General features: G+C 34.1%; 2 protein-coding genes and 1 long non-coding RNA gene across 6 annotated transcripts; 1 reads left to right on the top strand and 2 right to left on the bottom strand.

Moving 5' to 3' along the window:
* The first annotated feature begins 1,628 nt into the window (after positions 1-1,628).
* On the top strand, positions 1,629-5,883 carry LOC107945425 (KH domain-containing protein HEN4). Of its 2 annotated transcripts, none has more exons than XM_041106585.1 (8): positions 1,629-2,455; positions 2,767-3,207; positions 3,315-3,584; positions 4,065-4,331; positions 4,439-4,732; positions 4,852-4,910; positions 5,270-5,381; positions 5,461-5,883. In XM_041106585.1, the coding sequence occupies exons 1-8, from the start codon at positions 1,922-1,924 to the stop codon at positions 5,533-5,535; spliced, it is 2,052 nt and encodes a 683-aa protein (XP_040962519.1). In that variant the 5' UTR covers positions 1,629-1,921; the 3' UTR covers positions 5,536-5,883. The 2 variants fall into 2 exon arrangements, with proteins under 2 accessions (XP_040962519.1, XP_016734922.1); XM_016879433.2 differs by having other exon boundaries at positions 1,632-2,455; positions 5,472-5,883.
* A 5,821-nt stretch (positions 5,884-11,704) lies between these two features.
* LOC107945426 (uncharacterized) lies at positions 11,705-12,925 on the bottom strand. Of its 2 annotated transcripts, none has more exons than XR_001696542.2 (4): positions 12,668-12,925; positions 12,219-12,462; positions 12,039-12,100; positions 11,705-11,956 (listed from the first exon to the last, which is right to left on the bottom strand). It is a non-coding gene; the product is annotated as an uncharacterized lncRNA (long non-coding RNA). The 2 variants fall into 2 exon arrangements; XR_001696541.2 differs by having other exon boundaries at positions 12,219-12,392; positions 12,668-12,916.
* Positions 12,926-13,865: 940 nt separating this feature from the next.
* Positions 13,866-17,010, bottom strand: LOC107945427 (probable 1-deoxy-D-xylulose-5-phosphate synthase 2, chloroplastic). 2 transcript variants are annotated; one of them, XM_016879434.2, is made up of 9 exons: positions 16,853-17,010; positions 16,585-16,755; positions 16,338-16,502; positions 15,821-16,243; positions 15,467-15,740; positions 15,082-15,389; positions 14,726-15,007; positions 14,348-14,632; positions 13,866-14,254 (listed from the first exon to the last, which is right to left on the bottom strand). In XM_016879434.2, exons 1-9 carry the CDS (start codon positions 16,919-16,921, stop codon positions 14,108-14,110), a joined length of 2,124 nt encoding a protein of 707 aa, XP_016734923.1. In that variant the 5' UTR covers positions 16,922-17,010; the 3' UTR covers positions 13,866-14,107. The 2 variants fall into 2 exon arrangements, with proteins under 2 accessions (XP_016734923.1, XP_016734924.1); XM_016879435.2 differs by having other exon boundaries at positions 14,371-14,632.
* Between the last annotated feature and the right edge of the window lie 941 nt (positions 17,011-17,951).

Below are 17,951 nucleotides of genomic sequence, written 5' to 3'. Positions count from 1 at the left end.
CATATTAATCTAAAATGTTAAAATTTTAAAAATTATGATTATTTAATTAAAATTATTATACTTTAATATTTATTACTATCATAACTTAATATTTAAAATCATTATATATTAAAATTTTAGGATTGCTTTTATTTTTTAAAATGTAAATAAATTTTTTTATTAAAAAATAAAATTAGGGCCTATTTGTTTCACTGAAAATAGCTTTTGAAAAATGATTTTTGAAAAATGACTTACTTTCTTGAAAAAGTTAATATTTTCTGTTGTTTGATAGATTTCTTAAAAATATCTCATAAAAGCTGTTTTCAATTAAACAAATATACTTTGAGATTTTCTTATCTTTTTATTGTTTAATTGAGTTTATTTTATATATATAAATTTATATTTTACATTGACTATGCATATATTAAAAATATTTTGTTAAATTCAAGTTTATTACAATGTCATTTTTAGTTAGATGACTATCAAGTGAGTATTTTTTATTTAAAAATGTGACATCAACAAAATTGATAAAAAAATTTAACAATGTCAACAATTGAACTTGATTTTCAAATCTGAGAAGTAGATGGACTAAATTCTTGAAAATAACAGTACAGAGGCTAAATTACAAATTTATGAAGAGTACATAGACTTATGACATATTTTAAATTTTATACTACAAAACATTTATTACTAATATATTTATAATTGTAATAAATATTTATTATTAAAATATTAATATTGAATATTTTTAATAATATGTGAAGAATATTATTTAAAATTTATTATTAAAATAATAAATTATATTAATAATTTATTATAATAATTAAATATGTATATTTAATAATATTAAAAAATATAATATTTTATATTAATATTTTAAATATTTTAAAAAATAAAAATAAATTTATTACCAATATAATAAAATTTATTACCTATATAATACTTTAAAAGGGTAAGTAATTTTACAAGAAAAAAACTTATTTTACGTTGACCTATAAGTTATTTTCTGTTGACTAAGTTGTTTTCTGTGAAACAAATACAGGAAAATACAAAAAATATTTTCCGTAAAACCTTTTACATGTAAACAAACGAACCCTCAATAGATAATTAGAAATGAATTTTTAATGCCTATATAAATTTATAAGAATATTTAAAATATAATTAATTAATTATTTTTCTATATATGCCACAATGTATTCTTTTGGTGAAAGAAAAACATTACGAAACTAAGTTACACGAAAATAATGAGGGATGCAAAAATTTCTCTTTATCTGCTTTAAGAAATGCTAAAGCGTCTTTTGGAAGGGCCTCAACCAGTTATAAAACATATTTTCTTTCAAAAGTCAATTTGGCTAGATAATCAACACTTTGATTCTCCTCCCTAAAAATGTATCGTAAAGTCTATTAACTTTCTTGAGACAATATGCAGTGTATCCTTTTGATCAGTGCAGAGTTTGATATCTTCGAAACACTACCGTATATAGCTTTAACTATTTGATTGAATAACTACCTTACCATGGTCTTTTCAATGAATAAGTTTTAAACTATCTAAAATACCCAAAATTCTACATAAAAAATCGAATAATACCTTAAATATATATCCAAGAATCCAATCTCTATTTTTATCGCGCTAACACTAAATAAAAAATAAAGACAGTCATTTCAAACATTAAATAAAGTGAAATGAAGTCAAATTAGCCAAATTTAAGGAGTGAAATAATTTCTCTTTTTCCATTTTAATTCTCTTGCCAATTATTCCGACATATCATGAGAATTTTCTTTCAGAAATCCACAAAGAAAGCTATTTCTACTTTTCATTTATTCCCAAAGCTGAATACTCGGTCGCAACTCAGTCACTCCCCTTCTCTAATTCATACACCGCGTTTCCCATTTTCTCCGTTGCACTCACTGAGTCACCATCCTGTCTTTTGTCATCTTCCAAATGCAAAACTCCTATAACCATCGGAGGGGACGCCAAGCCCCACCGCCGAAGATCGTTCCCTTGCCGGGCCAGGTGTCATTTCGTGTAATATGCCACGCATCATCCATCGGCGGATTCATCGGGAGCTCCGGCGCCGTTGTTTCTCAACTTCGCCGCGAGACTTCCTCTAGAATCCACTGCGAAGAATCTGTCGGCGGGTCGGATCACCGAGTTATATTGGTAGTGGGGTCGGGATCGGTCGAAAGACAGTTTAGTTTGGGTGAGGGAGAAGTATGTTACGTTTCGTGTGCTCAGGAAGCAATGATTAGGGTCTTCCAGCGCGTGTGGGAAGTGGAAGCGGAGAGAGAGTGGGGAAACGCGTGCGATGGTGAGGATGAAGAAGCTTACTGTGGTGTGCTGGCTGAGACGGCACAAATTGGTTTCGTTGTGGGGAAAGGAGGGAAGAATATTGTGAGAATGAGGACAGAGAGTGGAGCGAAAATTAGGATTTTGCCGCCGCCGCCATGCGGAAGAAAAATTGATCAGTTAATTCAGGTAAGAGGTTGTTTTTAATTGTTTGTTTGGTTCTCGAGAAAGTGAAAGAAAATATAAATAATTGTAACAATATAGCACGTGTGAATGCCTGGTAGTGTGGCCTGAACTAAATGGGCTCCCATATGTAACATACAGAAAAAAACAGGGATATTGATGAAACTTCTGTTCTGAATGTGAAAATGGTGGTGGTTAATTGTGGTTGTACTGCTTCAATTGAACGAAGAACTTATAAACAAGCATTACGAATTATCGTTGAATGTAGTTAATATCACTATAACTTGTTTGTTTGATTAGTTTTAGTAATTTGGCAGATAACTGGTGGTACTTTGGCTGTGAAGAAAGCGCTGGTTGCTGTATCTGGCTATCTTCAAGCTTGCCCATCCACGGACAAAGAGCCAACGCAGATGAGTATGCCTACTGAGCAACCTTCACGTGGAACCTCCCCTAATTCAGGCGAAGAACTTTTTCCGCATCTTAGTTCGCTTTTCCCACCCATGCTTGAAAATTTGGTGAGAGGTGTTTCTAATGCCAACTTTTCGTTGGTGGTTGGTGATGGAGATCCCAAACCGGATTCAGATCGTACTCAAAAAGTTGTCTTTAGAATGCTTTGTTCCAATGGTGCTGCTGGGGCCATCATTGGCAAGAAGGGTGCCATTGTCAAAGCTTTGCAAAATCAAACTGGTGCTTCTATAATGTTTGAGTCCCTGGAAACCGATCATCGTGATCGTGTTGTCACCATTTCTGCCTTGGAGGTTAGTCTCAAAGCTGATTGCAGAGGTTTTCCTAATGCCAGTAGTTTTTTATAGACAGCATTGCCTGTGCATACCTTCTGACTTGAAACGGCTTTTGTTTACTGTAGAACCTTGAATCACAGTATTCTCCTGCACAAAATGCTGTTGTTCTTGTATTTGCAAGATCCGTTGAAGCTGACATTGAGAGAGGATTTCAGTCAGTCCTGATTAAGGGCACTCCTGTGACTCTTAGGCTTCTAGTTGCTTCCAACATTGTCCACTGCTTGAAGGACAAAGAAGGTAGGGTACTTTTTGAGATTGCAGAACTCACTGGCGCTGACATACAAGTCTTGATTGAGGAGCTATCACTGGGCCATTCTCCGGAGAATGTAGTACAGGTGCAAATGTTGTTTCTTTAGCAAGTGTTTATGTTTGTTGAAATGTAGGAAGGATTAACTGAGTTCCCATTGCTTCTCATTTAGTATAATTAACATTTTCATTTTGAAACCCTATTTTTTAAATATAAGAAGAATAATTTTTAGCTCCATGGGCAATTTCCCCCTTTTGGTGTGCAGTATAAGTCCTCATTCTTCCATCATTTTGGTGATCAATATCAATATCATAACTTCATTTGATAATTTAACTTTTAGAATCATGGAAGTCTAATTGTGTTTTAACTCAAGATTGTCAATACCTTGAAGATGATTCAAATTAGTTGGTTTCATCCTGATTACAACAAGCGGCTATATTTTCAGGCTCTTGAATAAAATTCACTTTCTGTTTGTTACTTCAACAAGTGATGAAGTTTTGGGTGCCACCCTGATAATCAATTTCTTCTTCAAGGAGATTTCGTTGTTGTTTTACTTCTATCTTTGCAGATTACTGGCAACTATAAAAGCGTGCAGAATGCCATCTTTCAAGTTACTAGTAGACTAAGGGATAATCTCTTGCCACATGAAGTGCTGAATGAAAATAGAGTGAGCAACTGCTACGGAGAAGTAACGGAGACAGGTCCGTCTCAAGTTCTCCAACCAACAAGCTCAATATTAGATAATGATAATGGACCTAATTTAGCTCAAAGATTGCACACTGGGCACTCAGAAAATACTTCTGGTCCTCAGCCAGTAAAACTGCAACCACAAGAGGTAAAAGCTCTTCCCCTTTTGTTTCTTTTCTCCTCTTGAATTATTGCTTTCGCTAATTTATAGGAATGTGTACAAGAGCCTCAAAGTTTGGGTGGGTTTATTTGCAGGCTGCAGGAAATGGGAATATGGTTGCCATCCAAGGTGTTCATCATAGCTCAACTACCTCGGGAGGGAGCTTTGACCTTGAGACGTCTCTTGATTCTCTACTTCCATGTGATATGCTCAATGAAGTGGGAGGCCCAAGCCCCTACAACAGAGGGAGTGAGACTACTTTTTCTGGTTTGGTTCAATCTTTAGATGTGTCTCCTGCTTCTGATGAAGAGAGTGCTTTAACAAGAGCAATGGGTAATATTGAATTCTTTGATGGTGTAGACTGTCCGACCAAATCTCGGCTATTAGAGGTGAAAGATGTTTATTTATTCTTTTGCAGTTTTTGTTTTTTGCTTAAGTTACCCTAGTATTTGAAGGCCATTAATTCTTTTTGAGGACCTAAAGTCTTTGGGGTTGGCTGTGGTTGCAGACTGTTGAAAGACATGAGCTGGCCAATGGAGATGATAAAGGGTGTCTAGAACTTGAAAGGTCAGTATTATAAGAAAAATAGCATAAAAGCTGTTTTTGTTTTCCTTGCTTTCAAGATAAGCAAGGTAAGTGTGTTTTACAACACAATGTTGGTTTTATTATAACTGCTGCCATGAGCAATGTTGAGATAGTATGCCATGGCTGCTTACCTTTTGTTGGAGGTGGGTTCATCACATGTAATAATCCTTCGCCAAGCTAAGGAACAATTTTAATTTGAGACTAATAAAAAATGCTTCATCTTAATCTATGGTTTCTGGGTAGATTCTGATACCATCTGACTTATTCTCATCTATCATGTGATCAAGTATGCATACAACTACATTTGTTGCTAATCTGATTTTGAGTTTCTCAATATGCAGCGGCAAGAAATCTAGTATTGTGAAAAATACAGGTGTGGAGATTGTAGTTCATGAAGATGCTTTTGACTCGATCTACGGCAAAAATGGCTGCAACCTTGCTCGTCTCAAAGAGGTAATGCTAGGGAAAAGAAGAGAAACGTTTCCTGAATTATGTAGGAGTTTTATTATGTTTATAAATTTATAAATGGTAGTGGAAAATCAGATCTCAGGTGCAAAGGTTGAAGTACATGAACCTTGTGGTGGTGAAAGTGAGGGGAGGGTGTTGATATCTGGGACTCCAGATCAAACCCTTATAGCACAAAGCTTGCTGCAAGCCTTCATCCAAGCCAACCAGAATGCATGATTCCTTGTAAAATCCTTGTAGAGTATAGAAGTGAAATTGGTATAATTTAACAGACATAACAAATAGATATAAACAAAGGAAGGTAGTTGTGGGAAAGATTAAAGAAGAAGAGTTCCTGTTTGTTGGAAAATGTAGTTAAAAAGGAATTTTGGAATGAAGTACCCAATATTTGATCTTTCCTGAGTGAACCAGTTTGATTTACAAGTAGCAGATAGTGATGACTCATACCGTTTATTTAGATTAAATCCCAATGAAAAAGCATTCAAGGGTATCCTAAATTTGGTTGTATATTTTCACTCATGCTTTTGTTTGTTTAGCATTGCCAAAACGCTGCAGTAGTTTGATTGTTTTTATTTAATTTATATTTCTTTTATAACGCAAAAAATTATCATTAAAATAATGTTCCAAAGTCATCAGACTTGTTATTTATTATATTTATTTAAGTGTTATATATAAATATAAAAAAGAAATAAACTTATTTTTAGTATGGTATCCAAGGATCAAAGTTTGAATTCATATATGGCACCAATTGTGAAATATGAACTCAAACTCATCACTTCAAACATCATATAAACTTTTACTCATCACTTCAAACATCATATAAACTTTTACATTTGTATGAATAGTTCAATGCTCTCTAATTATATCTTTTACCTTAAAAACCTTGATTTTTTGTTCGCAATTCATTTTCTGCTTATATTATATATCAAAGTTAAGACAACAGAGAAAATTTTGTGACAATGGCTCCTTCAATTGGAAGGTCCATGTTTAGGGCTACGGCTTTTAGGTTGCTGTCACTTCCCCATAGTGGAAGTGGCTACCTTTTCATCAAAGTCATGAGCAACAACGGTTGCAATAGAATAGGAGGTATCTTACTAGGTAGAAAAGAAATTTGGATTGCGGGATTATTTAAAAAAAAATTAAAAGTCATATAAACTAATACATAAGGTTAATAGTTGATAAACCAATTAGGTTAAATGTAAGACTATAAACTATTAAACGAGTAACAAACAGAAAAGGTACATCAAAGTAATTTGAATGTACCTATTTTATATTTTATAATTGTGTTGAAACTGTTGAATTATCTTTTTATTGTCAATATTGTTAAATATATCATTCATTCATCTATTAACCTCCAATTTGATTCCTCAAACGATTTTTCACAATTTACATTCCAAAAAACATTCTTTCTACACTTGTAGCAACTAGAAAAATCAATGCAAGCCAACATTCAAAACAAATAAATCTAAGCATTTCTTTTAGAAAATACTCTACTTGACTAGTAGATTTTCTTTTAATTTTTTTCATTCTTGTTAAACATTTAGAACAAAAAAATCTAAAGTTTAAACATAAAAATTTTCACGAAGCCAACATATAACTAGTAATTTTCTTTCACAAAAAAAAAATCACTTAAGTGTTTTTTTTGTATTATTATAATGTAATATACCAATTTTCAAACATAAGATTCATAATAATCACATTAGCAGACAATAACAATTTCTAAATAAAAATGTTAAATTTCTAACCAATATTCAAGAAATTCAATATTATAAATACAATCAATCCTAATTTTTTTCAATGATTTGTATTAACCTCTAAAAATTATTACCCAATGAAGATGTTAAGAATCTCATAAAAAATCAATACCCTAAACTCATTCACTAAATAAAAAAAACTAAATTTTGCAAAAAATCTTAATATATCACAAGAAAGTCACAATCCTACTTTTCTGGAGATTAATAAATAAAGCTTAAAAAAAAAAGAAAATTATTGAGACCCACTTAAAAGTATTGAAAATTGATCATATATCTTTTTAAATTAAAAATTCTAGAGAAATTGTGTGAGAAAATAAGAGAGATTTGAAAAAAAAAAGTGAGGAGTGTAAAAAGAAAAAAAATTAAAGATTTTTGAATTTTAATAGTGAAAAGAGATTTATTTATTTTTATATAAAATAATTTTTATAAAAAGGATTCTTAAATTAATTCACCAATTATAATTAAAACACTATAAAATTATAAAATTTTTTCACTTTATCCTTGTGGGGTTAATTGACCCCACAATCTTCTGGGTGGTTCCGCCCATGATTCACTTCTCTCACAAGAGTTATAATAGAGTTTATTTAAGGTGAAAAAGGATATGGAAAGTTTTTTGGGTTCAGAAGTCGACAATGATGGGAGGCAATTTTAATTAGGGTGTGAAAAACAAAATGAAGAAAGTCGTATTTATAACCACGGAAAATTTATTTTTGAAAAGGTCGTCGTTTGTGGGTGTTGAAACTAATTTATTAGGGTTAGGTTGGGTAAAACCATAAAAATAATAATTTAAACATAAACTCGACACCTGTAGTTAAAATCCATACAACGTACTTATTAGGATTAAGTTTACGATAAATGATACTTAAATTTATACTAAGCTCGACACCTCTTGAGAATGTTGAGGTCTATATAGTGTATTTATTATGGTTAAATTTATAATAAATACAGGGGCAAAGCCAGAACAAATTTTTAGGAGGGTCGAATGAAATTTTAATTTTTTATAGTCTATATCTTTATAACTTTTAAAGGATTACATCAAATTTTTATAATTTTAGGGGGGCCAAAGTACAATTTTACCTTTACTAATTTAAAATTTTAAAAAAATTAAATGCTTAAATAGAAATTTTCCATTTTAGGGGGACCAGAGCCCCTGTCAGCCCTCGAATACATATAAATTTGACACTCATTTATGCTGAACCCTATATAATGTATTTATTAGGGTTTAACTCACAATAAAAAAACTTAAATTCAAGTAATATATATTATTCGTAACACAGCACCAACAAAAATCAAAGTATCTTAATTATTGCATAATTTAAATTTAATATCTATCAAAATACTCTAAAAAATATTTTAAAAAATAACTTTCTGTAAACACTTAAATAATAATAACTCTAAGTCAAGAGTGCTCTCTCGTTAGTCTCCCAAAGAAACATGTCTGCTGTGATTGGGTAGTGAGTAGGGTGGTGACGAAGATAGCTATGTCGAGAGATGATATCTCTCTTCTGGAAGAAGAACTGGTACATCTGACAGTCAAAAGTTCATTGGTAGTCCCCAATGGAAAGTCGACTCTTTTAAGGATGGTATTGACGACGAAATCCTACAACCCGATAGCTTTAGAGCCCAATTGAAGAGTATCTAGAAAAAAAAATTGATATTAAGATTGCTGGTCAAAACTTCTTCAAGATTGAATTTGAAGATGAGGGAGATCTGGAATTAATAATGGCGGGGAGACCATGGTTTTTTAGACAAAATTTGGTAATTTAAAAAAAATGGAAAAATCGATAGATAGAAGCAATATTCGTTTGACTCAATCCCCTTTTTGGCTTAAAATAGGTCCTTGTCCACCTAAATGTGACAAAAAAGACCTTATACATGCAATTGGATCCACTTTTTTCGGAATCATTACCTCAGAATTAATGGGGGAATTTTGTCGTATAAAAGTGGAGTTAGATGTTCAAAAGCCATTACGTAGGGGGATTTTCATTCTGGTAGGCACGCAAGAAAAGTCCTAAATTCCTTTTAAATATGAAAAATTTCCTTGTTTTTGCTTTGGATGCAGGTGTATGGGACATGGGATAAAGGATGCAATGAAACTCCAGATGAATCTAAGGAATTATAGAAAGAGGATCCACCTTTCTCGCTAGCATTGAAAGTCGAATCAAATTTGATAGGGAAAGTCAATAAGCAGTTAGGAGTTACCATGAAGAAATCAATGCCACAACACTACTACTTAGGAAGATCTGATGAAGGAATGGAGGGTAACTCAAATTCCGATATTAGGGGAGAAGGAGGACGCCGATGAAGGACAGCTTGGGAATAAGAGAGGTCGAGACCAACTTGAACTCAAATTGGTTACGACCGGATATTAAAGAAAAAGATAAGGATAAAGTTTAATGTGAGGGTAAAGAGGAATGTAACAAAGAAATCTCACTCTCTCAAAGTCCTATTAAGGATACAAGAGAACATAGTTGACATTCAACTTGGGCCAATTTTCCTCCAGCTATGAAAATGGGCCAAACTGTTTTCTTTTAGAATATTATTGATGGACCCAAAGGGCCACGAAAGGATGGAGAAGAATAGGAAACAATGCACTAATAGATCAAAGTGAGGGGGCCCATCTATCGAAAAGAAAAGGGGATTGGGATGATCTCGAAAATACAAAATCGATCTGCCCAAATACGGCCGAAAGTAAAAGGGAAAAACAGACAGTGGGGGAATCCGAAATTAAAGAAAACATGGTTGGAAAAGGTGATAAGATAGAGGAAGCAAAAATTTCATCTCAAATAGGATCGGCAGCAACCGGTCAACTTACCGACCGGGTGCAATGAAGATCTTATGCTGGAACGTCCATGGCTTAGGGAACCCACGGGCAGTATGTCGATTACGGAATGTACTGAAGTTATATAAACCCCAACTTGTCTTCTTTATGGAGACAAAAATTGATAAGAGTAAGATGGAATCAATCAGAAGGAGGTACGGTTTCATTAACGGGATTGAGGTGGGAGCGGATGGGAGTAAGGGAGGTTTGTGTTTAGCATAGAAAAAAGAGGATATCACATTACGAAGCTTTTCAAGCAACTATATGGACGTGATGATCAAATCAAAAGAGCAGCAATTAGAATGACGCTTCACAGGATTTTACGGTTCTCCATATGCAAACAGAAGAAATGACTCGTGGAATGAATTAAGAAGACTGAGTATAAATTTTAATATTCCATGGTTAGTTTGTGGAGACTTCAATGAAATTCTATACGCATCTGAAAAAAAGGGTAGTCAACCAAGAGAAGAAAATCGAATGGAGCAGTTTCGTGAAACATTATCGAAATGTGGCCTTTATGATGTGGGTTTCTCAAGCCCATGGTTTACATGGGAAAGGGGAAATCCATTGGAAACCAATACGAGGGAGCGACTTTATAAGGGAGTGGCAAATACAAGTTGGCTATTACAATTTACGCATGCTTCAATTAGTCAAACTCCTCTGACCATTGTCCTCTCCTAATTCAATTAGGACAGGAAGGTACAGTGAGGAACAAAAAAGATTTATTTTGGTGGATGATGGAGGAGACGTTTGAGGGAGAAGTTCAAAGAGTTTGGAGCATGACAAGTGACGTTTGAGGAGGAATTCAAAGAATTTGGAGCATGACAAGTGGGGATTTATTACAAAAATTGGAGGGCTTAGGCAAAAGTTTGATGAGAGGAGAGAAGTTTCGACCTGCAAGGGGGCTAAGGTAATGGGACCCACTAAGCCCTTCTCTTTTTGATTTGTAGTGAAGGTTTATCTACTCTTATGCGTCTAGCTGGAAGAGAGGGGAAATTAAAGGGGGTTAGGGCAAGTAGAAGTGGGCCTTCAATTTCTCACCTACTTTTTGCTGATGAATGCATACTTTTTGGAGAAGCTACAACTAGAGGAGTAATCGCCTTGAAAAACATATTAAAAGAGTATGAAGACTGCTCGGGACAACGTATAAATTTCGACAAATCTACAGTTTTCTTTAGTGCAAATACTCTCAAAATGTGAGACTACAATTATCTAACGATATGGGAGTGAGATATTCAAATAACACAGAAATACTTGGGTCTCCCTAATATAGTCGGTAGAAGGAAAAAAGCCTTTTTTCAAAGAAAAAATCACTATGTGACGAAATGGAAGGAATAATGGCCAGGTTTTGGTGGCAGCACGTGGGGAAAGTTATGTGATATGAAGGAAAACGGGGGTCTGGGTTTTCAGAATTTGGCAAATTTCAACGTAGCCTTAATAGCAAAACAACGAACCCAAAATCATTATTGGCAACAGGTCTTAAAGCCAAATATTACTCAAATTCGGATTTTCTGCAGGCAACATTAAAACCAAATGCGTCTTACACGTGAAAAAGTATATGGGTATCGAAGAAAGTGCTTCAGGAAGGAACGTGTTGGAGAGTGGTAAAAGGCGATTATGTTTCCATTTTTAATCATGCATGGTTACCAGGTTCTGATAATTACAGGTTAAGTCATCCAGTTATTGATTGTAATTTGGAGTATGTTGCAGAGCTTATCGATAGTAATAAGAGAGAATGGAGGAAAGAAATAATCTCCAATACCTTTAACGCGGTCGATGCATACATTACAACTATCAACTAGGAATTTCTACCGAGCACTATGGAGTCTAAAACTCCCTTCTAAAATTAAAGCTTACAGTATGCCGCATCTCAAAAAATTACATCCCTACTAAAGTAAATCTACATTTCAAGAGATTAGTAACAAATACAAACTGCCCAAGATATGGGGAAGCAGCAGACAACATAACACATGTTTTTCTTCACTTTCCTGTTTCAGTAGAAGTATGGCAATTAGTGAACTTAGAATGGCTAAATCAGAGTATGGTGCCTGACTGGTTTGAATGGCTTACCTGGGCTTTTGATAACTGCTCAATTCCCAGAAGCGAATGATCTGTGTATCCCTTTGGGTCCTCTGGACAAAGAGAAACAAATATGTGCATGAAAAAAATAAAGAAATCCAGTAAAGGTATTGTCTCTTTTATTCAAAAATACATAACGAAGTTGGACAGACTAGAGGAAAATGGACTCACAAGGGCACCGATCAGAGACTCATGGGTCCCACCTTCTGGAGAAGACAATAAAAATCAATTTTGACGTAGGGTTTAATCGAGATCTTTTTAGATCAAGCTCGGGAATAGTTGCCAGAAAAGGAAGAGGAAGAGTGGTTGTCTCCAGAGCGACCATATACGAGAATGTTAATTCGGCTTTTGCAGCAGAGGCACATGCATGTTTAGAGGCAGTAAGAATGGGGTGAGCAATGAAAAAGCGTAGAATCTATATTGAAGGGGACTCCATTTCAGTAATAAGGAAATGCATTTCAAAATCCAGAGATAAATAAAAAATATGCTCCATCATACACGATATAAAGACTATACAGAAAGAGTTCAAATCCATAAAATTTCAACATGTCCATCGAACAACAAACACTTTGGCAGGCATCATAGCCACTGAAAGTCTGAAGCAAAGGAGAGGGTTTTACCTGGAAGAAGCGTTACCAAGGCATGCAGTTAAAACGTTAGAGGACGAATGGGTGAGAGAACCAGACTGAGGTTTTTATGAGGAAAATGAATGTTTGCTCCATGGAAATCAAAACGTCGGAGTAAAATGTTTAGAAAGAGAAATGACTCTTGGGATATTAGGGGAGCGTTGCTTTGAATGGGAAAGGGTGCTTTTAGGAAAGTTAAACCTTCAGGCAATTATGGAGGAAGTGGGCTTTAATTTTGATGTTTTCTTTTTTCAAAAGTTTTTCTCTGTTATTTTAATAGGTTAGGTAAGTGGGTCGTCCTAATGGCTTTGGCCTTAAAAGTTTTATTTCTTGTACACTATGCTATTATATTATAAAGCTCAGTTCAATTTTGTTAAAAAATAATAATAAACAACCTAAAAGTTATCATTTTTATCCATTAAAATTGTCATTTATATCAATGTCAAACAAACATACTTTTATTATTATTATTTATTAATTAGTCTAAGTAATTAATATAGTTAATTTTTTGATTAAAATATTATATGGTTATATATAATTTGAATGTCATCTTACATTCTAATATATGATTTCTTATTTCGTTTGGATATATCATATTTTTTTTTTATATTATGAGACAATGGTCAAACTTTAGTTTGAGCTAATATATTATGTTGAAACTTGAGATTCAATCTATATGTTTTAATTTTTAACATAATTTGATTCTTTTACTTTTATAATGTTATTAGTTAGTCCAAATAATTAATATTATTAACTATTTCAATCAAAATGTTGGCACTAATTTTTTAAAAAAATATTATTCCAATAGAAAAAGTTATTTATCATAACAAGTTTGAGCTGATTGAGTCTTAGTTCAACTGGCATGACATTTTTGTCAGTACAAGTGCGCTGATGTACATTATTCTCTTATTTATGGGCTAAGCAGGAACTATGGTTTGTTTTGAGCATAAATCATAATGAGTTTGAATGTATACTAAAATTTCAAAATGTATAGAGCCTTAATGCACATTTTAACCTTTAAAATTTTAATTTATTATACATATTTATCACAAATAAATAATCCATACGAGATGCTGATACAACAGAGAATCTGCATAAATTTGATACACTTGTCAATTGCCAGCAAAATTTTGGACGGTTTGAGTGCAAGTTGAATGTGTTTCATCAGCCAAATTCATTTGAAAACAGAGTATAATATCAAATAATTGCTTCATATTTTTTCTTTTCTTGGGGGTGGTTGGGTTGGGGGGATTATATTCTTCATCTACTGCAAACCTCCATTTCTTTTATGCACTTATTCATTACAATACAGCTATTCCACTCTGGAACTTGCACTTGTATATTGAGAACTTTAATGTTAGATTTTCTATATCTTTGTTTCTCTAATCCTAGATATATATGCTTAATACATATCTAATGTTCCATTTGTGTGCTCTACTTGAACTGCATGGCTTGTTTTGGCCTTCCTAGCATAGATAGGACTGTTGCAGAGATATGCCTTGAAGACAGCCCTGCTTCTTCTATCTGGTCTTGGGGTGATCCATGATCTATGTATCTATCTGGAAGCACCATTGCTCTCAACTGCATAACACCTCTAATTCTAATTAGATATGATTAAAAAGAAGCTAGAAATTGATATTTACGGGGTGAAAATGAAAATGGAAATATATATACATTGAGAGGTCCATCCAAAATACCAGTCAAGCTCAAGAAATGTGATACATGAGAGCCAAAACCTCCAATGGAACCTTCTTCCACAGTAATAAGAATCTCATGCTCATTTGCTAATTGCTTGATGAGATCCCCGTCTAGAGGCTTACAGAATCTTGCATCAGCTACTGTTATGTATATGTTTTGTGATCTCAGCATGTTTGCTGCTTCCATGCATTGTTGAACTATTGAACCATATCCCAGGATGGCTACTCTGTTGCCTTCCATAATTATTCTTCCTTTCCCAATCTGTTCATCCGTTGTACAAGAGAAACATTAATCACTTCATCTGCTTTGATTCTAATTTGTTTTGGATGTTTAAAATTATTTGAGTATTGTAACCTCAAGTGGAGTTCCTTTGTAATCATGTGGGATAACCACTCCAGTGCCATTTCCTCTAGGGAATCTGAAGCAACTTGGTCTGTCATCGATGGCTGCTGATGTTGCAACCATATGCATGAGCTCGGCCTCATCGGATGGAGCCATTACCACCATGTTTGGCAAGCAAGCCATGTATGTAATGTCAAATGCACCACAGTGGGTAGGTCCATCTGCTCCAACCAAACCAGCTCGATCCATTGCGAACCGTACAGGTAATTTCTGAAGATCCACATCATGAACCACCTGCCATTGGAGTGAAATTTTGAGAGTTGCAATACGATATATCCACTGCAGTATGTCCGTTTTCGAGAGCATACCTGATCGTATCCCCGTTGCAAGAATGATGAGTAGATAGCACAGAATGGCTTGAGACCCTCGGTGGCTAAACCAGCTGCAAAAGTAACTGCGTGTTGCTCGGCAATCCCCACATCAAAGCAGCGGTCCGGGAACCTTTTCTGGAAGAAATTGAGACCTGTTCCCCCACCCATTGCTGCATGGATGGCTACAATCTTGTCATCAGCCTCAGCTTCTTTGATGAGCGACTCAGCAAAGTACTGAGTATACGACAGTGTAGAGGACTTGGACTTAAACTGCTTGCCTGTTTCCATGTCGAAATTTACAACACCTGAGACCAGATAGAAGAATAATCATCATTTTGACAAAAGTGATAACATCACAAGTGATTAAGAGTTGCAATGGTACCATGCATTTTATCAATTGCTGCCTCAGCTGGGGGATATCCCTTTCCTTTCTCTGTCACAATGTGGATTAGGACCGGCCCCGGGGCAGGCATCGCTTTCACTTTCTCAAACATAGCTACTAAATCTTCAATATTGTGTCCATCAACCGGACCGATATAATATAGGCCTAGTTCCTCAAAGAGAGTGGAACCAGAAGCACTAATCATTCCTCTTGCATACTCATCTACTTTTGCTGCAATTTCATGTGTTTGACCCCCAATTTGCTTAGTTAGGCCCTTCAACAACAAGTAATATACACAATCAGATTTCTGCCTATACAAACACAAGAGATGAATAACAAGCGTAGAGAATTTACTTTTGCTTTCTCCCGAAGTTTTCGGAACTTGGCGCTTGCCTGAATCTTGGTTAAAGCCCTACTAAGAGCTCCAACAGGAGTAGCAGGACCTTGTAGAGTTGCAGTAGGTAGAGACACTTGTTTATTGTCGTTCAACACGACGATCAAGTTCGAATCAAGGAACCCTGCATTATTCATAGCCTCATATGCAAGTCCAGCAGTCATAGCTCCATCTCCAATCACTGAAATCACATTGTTTTTCTTCTTCAAAAGGTCTCTAGCCACTGCCATACCAAGTCCAGCTGATATGCTAGTGGAACTATGTCCAGCACCAAAAGTATCATAAACACTTTCATCCCTTTTAGGAAACCCTGCAAGCCCTGAAGTTTTTCTTATGGTATGCATCCTGGACCTTCTTCCTGTCAGGATTTTATGAGGGTATGCCTGCAAATAATAGTTTCTTTGAAGATGCTATTTACATATAAACTCCCATATGAAAGCAAACAAAGAAACAAGTCGGCAGTCTCGATTCTCTCACCTGATGCCCAACATCCCATATAATTTTATCATCAGGTGTGTCGAATACATGGTGTAAAGCTATTGTCAACTCCACCACACCTAAGCTTGAGCTAAGATGCCCTCCGGTCTTAGATACTGTGTGCACAATATCAGCTCTAACCTCTGCCGCCAGTTGTTCAAGTTCCTAAAACACAATACATACATATGTATATATGTAAGAGAAAAAATCAATCTCATTAAATTGATCATCTGGTTTTGTTGGTTACCCTTGTTGATAAGTTCTTCATATGAAGAGGGTAATTGATGGTGTCCAACAATGGCGTTGCCGGTTTCTTCCCAGAGAAATCGATCTTCCAGCCATCGTTTTCTTTCCTTATCTTCATTTTATTACAACCCTCATCGCCTTCAAAGTTTCCAGCACAGGCTTTGGGACACAACTGGAAAAAACACAGACAAGACAGAGAGCAGAACATGTAATAAAGTGTTGATGTTATGGTAAAGAAAAGAAGAAAAGAAAAGAGATATGTTACTAACATGTTTGTAGGAAGAAAGGGTAGGTTTGAGACATGGAAGAGGAGGAAGGAAAGAGGCAGAAACCGCCATTGTTGTAATGTGAAAATAGAATGAGAGAAATGGGAAGGCGGAAAAAGCTTAATATAGACGGAGCCTGGAATCAAGTTCACTGTGTGAGAGAGAGAAGTGGGTAATTTGATTACGTGTCCGGACAATCCCCATTTTTTATTCTCATTATTACATTTCGATATTATATAATCACATAAATTAAGTGAATCACATAAATTAAGTGAGGTGGTAAAGTTTTTTCAATCTTAATTAGTAATCGAGAGTTTGATTCTTACCTTGAGTATGAAGCAGTTTTAAATCTCGTGGCTAGCATTTATCACAATGAGTTAAATTCTTCAATTACCGCACTATCTCTTGTGAATATATATTAGCTTATGCCATACCATTTGCGGAAAAAATATTTATTAAAAAAATTTAATTTAATTGACATCGATTTTGTTATTTGTGTAGAAGTATATGAATTTTAGTGTAATAAAACCTATTTAATTTTAGTGTAATAAAATCTATTTATCCTCTTTAATAGTATAAAATATAAAAATATCATCAACATAATATAATTTATTTTGTAAAAGAATACTAATATAGTCAGAATTTGACTCCTTAATTGCCATAATCCTTCTCCACCTTTAAATAGGAGAAAAAGACTTATTTAAAATCATGTCCTCCTAATTATTGCAATAATAACGATGTCAACTAAATTAGGATTCAATAGACCATTGTTAGTGAAATTAAAAGTATTTTTATTCTATTCTTTTTTATTTAATAAAATATAAAATTTAACAAAAACTATAAAAACAATAAATTTTAAACCCAATTAAATTAATGTGATTAAATTAAGAATAAATTAATCAAATAAAAATTGAATAAATTTATATTAAAAAATACATACAAATTAATATATCTAAAAGCTCAAAAAGGTATCCCAAGAATTTTCGAAGAATCTTTTCCGTTACATATTTTCATACTTTTTAGTGCTAAATAGTACATACATAATTGAGAATTCGGTTCTATAAAAACAATTGAGATTTTGGTTCTTAAAAAATTGAGAATT

Source organism: Gossypium hirsutum, chromosome D12 (assembly GCF_007990345.1).
Source record: "Gossypium hirsutum isolate 1008001.06 chromosome D12, Gossypium_hirsutum_v2.1, whole genome shotgun sequence".
NCBI classification, from domain to species: Eukaryota; Viridiplantae; Streptophyta; class Magnoliopsida; order Malvales; family Malvaceae; genus Gossypium; species Gossypium hirsutum.
Note: the sequence above shows the minus strand (reverse complement) of the source record. Positions and strands in the feature narration are given on the sequence as shown.